Below are 9,091 nucleotides of genomic sequence, written 5' to 3' on the forward strand. Positions count from 1 at the left end.
GGGGTGGGGCATGAGGCTGCTGCTGGCCTATTCCCATTGGTGGGCAGGGCCTTGTCCCCAGCGCTACTAGGCTAGAGGGAGGATTCCAAAATGGTGCTTACCAGTGCAGGTGTTATCATGGTAGAATGAGCTCCAAAAATGGCTGTTGCCAGCATCTCTGTCCCCAGGGGGAGCCCAGTTGCCTTCTGCCTCTCTAGGCTGCTCTCCAATATCAGCAAGTGAGACCGACCCAGGTTCCTCTCAAGCTACTGCCTCTGTGCTGGGACTCAGAGTGTGTGAGGTTTTCCATTTGCCCTCTAATAGCCCTCTTGCTCTCCTGAACATAAGGCCCACTGGTTTTCAAAGCCAGATGTTCTGGGGTCTGGTCTTCCCAGTGCAGGACCTCTGGGATTGGGAAGCTTGATGTGGGGCTTGGACCTCTTACTCCTTGGAGAGAATCTCTAGGATTGCGATATTCCTGCCGTTTGTGGGTTGCCGACCCGGGGGAGTGGGTCCTGACTATACTGCGTTTCTGCCCCTCCCATCCATCTCATTGTGGTTCCTTCCTTGTCTAGTTGTGGGAAATCTTTTCTGCTAATCTTCAGGTCATTCTCATAGATAGTGGCTCAGTAAGTACTTTTAGTGTTGGTGTATTTGTGGGAAGAGGTGAGTTCAGGGTCTTCCTTCTCCACTGTCTTGGCCACCTCCCCCCATATACTTTTTTTTAAAACATCTTTATTGGAATATAATTGCTTTACAATGGTGTGTTAGTTTCTGCTGTATAACAAAGTGAATCAACTATACATATACATATGTTCCCATATCTCTTCCCTCTTGTATCTCCCTCCCTCCCATCCTCCCTATCGCTCTAGGTGGTCACAGAGCACCGAGCTGATCTCCCTGTGCTATGTGGCTGCTTCCCACTAGCTATCGGTTTTACATTTGGTAGTGTATATATGTCCATGCCACTCTCTCACTTTGTCCCAGCTTACCCTTCCCCCTCCCCGTGTCCTCAAGTCCATTCTCTAGTAGGTCTGTGTCTTTATTCCCATCCTGCCCCTAGGTTCTTCATGACCTTTTTTTTTTTTTTCAGATTCCATATATATGTGTTAGCATACGGTATTTGTTTTTCTCTTTCTGACTTACTTCACTCTGTATGACAGACTCTAGGTCCATCCACCTCACTACAAATAACTCAATTTCATTTCTTTTTATGGCTGAGTAACATTCCATTGTATATATGTGCCACATCTTCTTTATCCATTCATCTGTTGATGGACACTTAGGTTGCTTCCATGTCCTGGCTATTGTAAATAGAGCTGCAATGAACATTGTGGTACATGACTCTTTTTGAATTATGGTTTTCTCAGGGTATGTGCCCAGTAGTGGGATTGTTGGGTCGTATGCTAGTTCTATTTTTAGTTTTCTAAGGAACAACATTAAATGCACCAACATGCTAATTATAGGGGTCCCAGAAGAAGAAGAGAAAAAGAAAGGGACTGAGAAAATATTTGAAGAGATTATAGTCAAAAACTTCCCTAATATGGGAAAGGAAATTGTCAATCAAGCCCAGGAAGCACAGAGAGTCCCATACAGGATAAATCCAAGGAGAAACACACCAAGACACATATTAATCAAGCTATCAAAAATTAACTACAAAGAAAAAATATTAAAAGCAGCAAGGGAAAAATAACAAATAACATACAAGGGAATCCCCATAAGGTTAACAGCTGATCTTTCAGCAGAAACTCTGCAAGCCAGAAGGGAGTGGCAGGACATATTTAAAGTGATGAAAGGGAAAAACCTACAACCAAGATTACTCTACCCAGAAAGGATCTCATTCAGATTCGACGAAGAAATTAAAACCTTTACGGACAAGCAAAAGCTAAGAAAATTCAGCACCACCAAACCAGCTTTACAACAAATGCTAAAGGACCTTCTCTAGGCAGGAAACACAAGAGAAGGAAAAGACCTACAATAACAAACCCTCCTGTATACTTTAAATCATCTCTAGATTACTTATAGAACCTCATACAATGTAAATGCTGTATAAATAGTTGCCAGCATGTTGCTAATTCAACTTTTGCTTTTTGAAATTTTCTGAAAAATTTTTTCCAAGTATCTTTGATCCACGGTTAGTTGAATCTGCAGATGCAGAGGGTCGACTGTATATGTGAGTGTGTATACACACACGTGTGGGCCTCTATTTCCAGACTCTATTCTTTTCCGTTGATCCACATCTATTCTTCACCCCTATACCTCACTGGCTTGATTACTTCAGCTTTATATAAGTTCTAAATTCAATAGTATGAGTTTCCAACTTTGTTCTTTTTCAAAATCGTTTTGGCTTTTCCAAGTACTTTTGTTTTTCCATATAAGTTTTAAAATCAGCTGGGCAGTTTCTACAATGCAGCCTGCTGGCATATCAATTAAGAATGCTTTGATGCTTTTGATCCATTTGGTAGAATTAATCTCGCAACAATGAGCCTTCTGATCTATAAACATGGTATCTCTCTCCATTTACTTAGAACTTTGATTTCTCTTTTCGATGTTGTGCATGTAGTTCCTGTCCCTTTCTAAGGTGCTGCCTGGGCTCTAAGGAGGCACTGGCACGCCTGCACCTCGTTTGTTCTCAGGCATCTCAACTTAAGCTATTATTGGCCCCTTGTCACCCCTTCCTTGGAACACGCTGCTGTCAGTCTTCCATCTCAGTGAATGGCATCTCCCCCTACTTAGTTGTTCAAGCTGGATAACTGGGCTTCACCACTGAGACCATCCTGATCCCATCTCCCCACAGCCAGAAACAACTCTGCCTCCAAAACACATTTTGAATCCATCCGCTTCTTTCCATCTACATTTTACCATCCTTGACTCAGACACCCCATCTCCCGCCTGGATTATGCAGTAGCTCCCTCATTTTTCTTACTTCTACTCTTGCTCCCTCCCTCTCATGCAAGTGTTCTCTACCCAGAACCAGACTGATGTTTTTATAATGTAAATCTGATCATCTTACTTTGCTTAAAACCCAACAAGGGTGACTACTACCCTTACAATAAAACCCAAATCCCTTTTTATGGGCTTTGCCTACTGCTCTCACTCAACTTGTTTCGTGACCTTCCTTGGGCCTTGCCAACACCGAGCTCTTTTTAACGTTGGGGGCTTTGTACATATCTTTTCCTGCCTGGAGTGGTCTCCCCACAATCTTTGCCTAGAGAACTCCCACTCATGTTCAGGTTTTATTTTAAATGCCATCTTGCAAATCAAAACCACGATGAGATACCACCTTACGCCTGTCCAAATGACTGTCACCAAAAAGACAACAAATAACAAGTGTTAAAGATGTGGGGAAAAGGGAACACATGTATATATATATATATATACACAATGGAATATTACTCAGCCATTTCAAAAAAAATGAAAATTTTCTATTTGTGACAAAATGGGTGGATCTAGATGGTATTATGCTAAGTGAAATAAGTCAGAAAAAGTCAAATACTGTATGATCCCCTTTATATGGGGAATCTTAAAAAAAAAAAGAAAACAGATTCATAGATAGAGAACAAATGGGTGATTACCAGAAGGGGATGGTGGGGGCAAAAGAGGTGAAGGGGATTAAGAGGTACAAACCTACAGTTATAAAATAAGTCATGGGATGTAATACACGGCATAAGGAATAGGTTCAATAATATTGTAATAACTTTGGAGACAGATGGTTACCAGACTTAATCATGGTGATCATTTCATAATGTATGCAAATGTCTAATCACTATGCAGTACACCTGGAATTACCATAATATTGTTCCTCAACTGTATTTCAATTTTTGTCCCTTAAAATTTACCACCTTAACCATTTTTATGTGTATTTTGCCGCAATAAAAAATTGGGGAGAAAAAGGTCATCTCAGAGAGGCCTACTCCTCAGAGCACCCTGATCTTTTTCTTTTAAAGTCTGTAATGTCTGTTTATTTATTTTTATCCAAATAGCTTTCTGACCCACTTCATGGATGCTGAAATGAAGCTGTTTGAGGGCCCAGTTATGGAAATTCCAGGTGTCACTGCTCCCCCACCCCCACCAGGGTTTGAGTGGAACCTGAGGGTGAGAGCTCCCGCCCATGGCTGGGCCAACAGACCTAGCGTCCTGTGCTTTTTGTGTCCCCGTGCTGGCGAGGGAGGCAAGAGGCTCTCCTGGCCCCTCAACTCTGGCCCCTTCCAGCCCCCAGCACATCCTGCCCAGCCCTTCCTTCTGCGTCCTGCTGGCGGAGCCCTCAGACACCCCTGGGACCGATTTCTTCTCCCTAGGCCCCAGGTGCCTCCGTTCACCATTAAGGTCAGCCCCAGCTGGTGGGCGCCCCGACTGGGGGCGAGGCCGTGACGTTGCCCCACCTCTGCAGCCAACCCAGCAAGGGTGTGAGGCTCCCCAGACGCACAGGCGACCCGAGGTCACACACCCGGCGGGTGGTCGTCGTGATGCCTAGGGCCCCGCACTCCGTGTGGGCGCGCATCACGACTGGGCAGTGGCAGCCGAGAGTCCTAAGCCTAGAAAAGCCGACCGTCGCGGGCTACCGTGGGAGCAGGCGCTGGTCTGCGGAGGCCGGGCGGGGGCGCAGATGGGGAGCTTCAGGCCACGGGGACAGGCGGCGGGACCCGGGTGGGGCAGAGGGCTCCGGCGGGCTGGGAGTGTGTCAGGGTCGGGCCAGGGGGCGAGCCCGAGGGTGGGTGCGGGCTGGACGGCAGAAGGAGGGCTCCGGGGCCGCAGAGGGGCAGAAGACTGGGGTGGGTGCGTTCGCAGGGACCCCCTGCTGGACCCGCTGTGGGGTGGGGAGGGAGAAGCAGCTGACTGGGGCTGGGGGGAGTCACGGGGAGGGAGGGTCATGAGGCTGGTCTGGGGAGTGTTGAGCTCGGTCCCGGGCTCCGGGGTGGGCTCCTGGGCCAGCTGCAGTGGGACCCTTTAGAGCGGGTTGGTGGCGCCACGCCTCCCCTCCTCCCCACTAAAAACATCTCTGCCTCCCAGCTGCGTGACCTTGGGCTCTGTTAAATGGGCTTATAACATGCCGAAGTGGTAGGTGTTTTCAAAGTAGTAAATAAGATACTTCGTGCCAAGCTGCTTAGTACTTGGTCCTGGTTTACAATCTCCACACTCCCCTCAGGCCTTACCTCCCCTTATGTGAGGAGCAAAGTGAGTCTCTTAGAGACTAAGTAAACCACTTGGGGGTCCCACAGCAGGGGAGTGGCCCCTGGGATTCCAAGCCAGGTCAGCTCAGAGCACGAGGCTTTTGAGGGATTCTGGCTGAGGGCGTGTCCTGGATGCCTCGTGGAGGTGCTGGGGCTGGTTCAGTCCTGTCCCCTTGGGCCAGTTCTCTCCCTCTTGGGCTTCAGTTTCCCCATGTGTTGAATGAAGGAATAGCAGAGCATGGTCTCCACGACTGGGTTCTGCGGGGGGGCCTGGATGCTGCTCTGGGGGGCCGTGTGCAGCCACACCTCCAGGTGCAGGGCCACAACTTGGCTCTCTCAGCTGGTCCCTTCACTGCTGCTGGTTCTGGCACTTGGGACTGGGCAGTGGGGGTCAGGCCAGCTGCGGAGACTTCCTGGGTCCCGAGGATTTTGGTTTCATGTAGTGCAGGACCAGGCTGGGCTGTGGCCTCCTGAGCTTGTGGAAAGTGGGCTCAGGCCCGGGGTTGGGGGGGGGCGGGGGATGGAATGGGGCCTCTCCCCTGACGCTCTGATGGGCAAGTGGCCAGGCTGAGGGCCTGGGAGCCCTAGAGCTGCCCCCCCACCCCATGAATAGTCTCTTCCTAGGGAAGTGAGGCTTCCTACAAGGCCTCCCCTGAGCCCCGTTGCCCACACACCCCTGTGCTTGGTCTTGACGTGGTCCCAAGGCTGCCTGACCCTGAGCTACCCCCTCCCTTACATCTCTTTACCTTCCTCGGGGACTTCTGCAGCCCCACCTCTCTCCCTTGAACCCCCAGCCCTGCAGGGACTACTGAGCTGCCCAGGCCAGTGCTGAGGGCGCCTCAGAAGATGACGATGCCCACGGGCTGAGGAAGGCAGGCCTGATGACCCTTAGCCACCCCCTCACCCTGTCTGGTTCAACCTCTCTCCTGCGTGGTATAGAGCTGGTGGCTTGATGGGGATGGGTTCTGAGAGCACCATGTCTGAACAATGCCTGCAATAATAAGCTGGGTTTCTGGAAGATTCTGTGGTTGAACATAGCCTCTGGGCAGGCCCTCCCTGAGCCAGGCAGAAGGAATGGTTCCTGGGATAGCAGGTGGCACTGCCTGGGACTTTCCACATGCAGGACCAAGGAAGGGGCTGAGCGCCAGCTGTCTCCCCCAACACCCCCCACCCCCCACCCCCCAGTATTCACCCTGGTTGGGTGCTGCCTTAGCCTGGTTCCAGGCCCAGGCCTCCACCTGTCACCGGAATCCATCACGTTCTGTGGAGCCTTGCAGCTTACAGAGCTCTCTCACCATGTTGTCTCATGTGGCAAAAGTGCGATGAGGCCCAGGCTGCTGGGCCTGTTTACAGGAGGGCTGCTCCCGGATGGGAAGATGAGTGGGCGGGGGAGCATGGGCTCAGTCCCTGTGTCTGAGCGGGCCTCTGCCTCCCCCTGACTGGCCAGTGGGGAGTAGTCCTGGTGCCCTAGTAACAGGAGAGGAGCCGGAGGAAGCCACTGTGGGCAGATCTGAGGTGGGTCCCCTGCCTCTGAATGTCCACTCTGTGGAGGGAGGGCATCAGGGCCCCACCCCCAGGCCATCTCAGGGAGCCCCTGTCCCAGGGACTTTTCTGGGTTGAAGCTCCAGAAGCCCTTGCTGCTGTCCTAGGACACAGTGGGATTTGAATATGGGCCATCCTGTCTGGGGGCCACCAGACCCCCAATCCTGTCTTCCCACTTGGCATCCCTCAGCAAGGTCTTCAGGGCCAGGAACACCCCTGTCCCTTGTCAGGCAGAGGAGAGATCCCCACGCTGAGTCACCCTCCCCCTCCGGGTCTAACCTGGCCCCTGCATCCCAGGGGGTTGAAACCACTCTAACATCTTAACCGCCACCCCCCCCCCCCCCGCCAAAGAAAAAAAGGCCCAGCCAAAGCCCAGGTCAGAAAAACCATTCTTGTTGGTTTAGTTATCAACCTCATCTGGGAGGGCTGGGGACTTGAAAACAGGAAACGACCCGGGATGGGGTTTTGTCACTTCACATACATACACGTGTGCCCACGCATGCACTCGTGCTGACCACATCCACAGCAAGTGGGCCCTGGAGGGGTATGTGTGGAGACACTTACTGGAAGCCTGAGAATAAAACAAGCTGTGCAAAGACATTGGACCACCAGGACACACACCCAACAGAAGGGGGTTCTAGGGGCCCAGGAGAGGAGAAAGGCAGAGTGGACTTGGGGTCCCTCTCATCGAACTCCTAACGCCCCTCCATGGCTCTGCGCCCCAGACAGTCCGGGAGCGGGATGAGGTCGGTGCCGGCGTGGAGAGGCCCCTTTTCTGCTTGAGCGTAGAGTCGGTTCTCAACAGAGATGAAGCTGCTGCGAGTGGAGGCCGGCAGGGGTGCCCAGGGGACGGGGCTCTGGCTGGGGAGCGGCGCCCACCTGGGTAGGGGCTGGGGTGGGAGGACCCGGTGCAGAGTTGCCGGGCTGAAGTAGCTGGTGTTGATGGTGGCATAGGGGATGTGGAGAGAGGTCAGGGAGGCTTGGCCGGCTGCCTGCAGGGGAGACGGGGAAGGAGGCTCAAGTGAGGCTCCACCTCGTGGCTCCCCACCTCCAGCCCCCTCCATTCCCCTCTCCAAAGCCATCCCCCGATCCTCACACTTGCTCTCCTCTGTGTCTGGGGGCTGCTGTGGCTGGGTGGCTGAAGCTTCATGACAGACCTGGGAGAGAGTTAGGAGGGTCAGAGGCAAAGCATGTGGCTGGCCCAGTGCCGTGGGGATTTGGATCAGCAGGGGCTGGGTCTCACCAGTGCCTTTGCCGACGCAGGAGGTAGAGGAGGTAGACACAGCCAAAGAGAAGGACCCCCGAAACCCCCAAGATCCCAGCCAGGTCAGCTCGCAGCATGGTGGCTGGAGTAGGAGCAGGGAGCCCTGTGCACAGGGAGAGACATACTGGTTAGGTGCCTGGCACCCCCAAGTCCCTCCCTGTCCTCCCAGGGCCCCCTCTCCTCATCAGCCCCACCTTGGTCTGGGCTGAGGGAGATGTTCCCACAGGCCTCCTGGGAGCCCTCGGGGAAGGAAGTAAACTTGCAGCAGAAGGTGGTGTTGGGACTGGGGCTTCTCCCCTCGGACTCTTCCAAGGTGAGGGAGATGCTGGTTCTGGTTTCCCAGTGGGCCCGGCAGGCAGGGTTCCAGTGCTGGGTGCCGAACTTTGGGTGCAACACAGCCAGCGTGGTCCCTCCGGCACCATCGGGGCCCCCGTAGCTTACAGTCACCAGGGAGACAGAGCCAGATCCCAGGAATCCACAGCGGACAGTGAAGGACGGGGACTCGGTGGCCTCCATCTGAACCTGCACCCACACCTCAGGAGTCCCTGTGGGATATGGGCACAGGAGCTAGGACCCAGGCCTGGGTCTCTGCCCCATCCCCATGGCCTCTGCCTCTCTCTGCCCCCCACTCACCAGCAGTGATGCAGAGAGTCAGCAGCGCCAAGAGCAGGCCCAGGGCCCGGGGCCTGTCCATGGCTCCCCTCTGGCCCAGGCTCTGGGGGCTGCCGTGGTGGGGACAGCACCTGTGTTTCCGGTCTCATCGCAGGAAGTTTTTACGTGTGAGCGGGCCCTAGGAGCGCTGCTTGGTGCTGTCCGCAAACCTGCCCCACTTCCTTCTCTGTCTTCCTCAGGGTGGTAAATCCAGGGTCGAGGACCCCCTCCCTCAGGAGACTTAAAGTGACAGTGACAAGGTTTTCCCTGTCCCCAGGCTGTGCTGTAGTGTGAGCAGGCTGGTGGCTCAGGCTCCCTTCCCAGCCCTGCCTTAGGGTACCAACCCTGGGCAGGCTCTGGGGAAGGGCGGGAGGGGGAAGGGAACAGACGCCACAGGGGGACCTGAGATGTCCTTCCCGTGGGAGGGAGGGCCCCCCTGGTCTCTCCTTAGGAAGAAGGCTCTGACACCCCCCTCAGCCCCAGC

General features: G+C 53.3%; 1 protein-coding gene across 1 annotated transcript; it reads right to left on the minus strand.

Annotated features, from left to right (window-relative positions):
• Positions 1-7,126: 7,126 nt before the first annotated feature.
• On the minus strand, positions 7,127-8,651 carry PVRIG (PVR related immunoglobulin domain containing). The gene is made up of 5 exons (XM_060033189.1): positions 8,590-8,651; positions 8,151-8,501; positions 7,936-8,059; positions 7,789-7,849; positions 7,127-7,684 (listed from the first exon to the last, which is right to left on the minus strand). The coding sequence occupies exons 1-5, from the start codon at positions 8,648-8,650 to the stop codon at positions 7,388-7,390; spliced, it is 894 nt and encodes a 297-aa protein (XP_059889172.1). The 5' UTR covers position 8,651; the 3' UTR covers positions 7,127-7,387.
• Positions 8,652-9,091: the final 440 nt, after the last annotated feature.

Source organism: Delphinus delphis, chromosome 15, assembly GCF_949987515.2.
Source record: "Delphinus delphis chromosome 15, mDelDel1.2, whole genome shotgun sequence".
Taxonomy (NCBI): domain Eukaryota; kingdom Metazoa; phylum Chordata; class Mammalia; order Artiodactyla; family Delphinidae; genus Delphinus; species Delphinus delphis.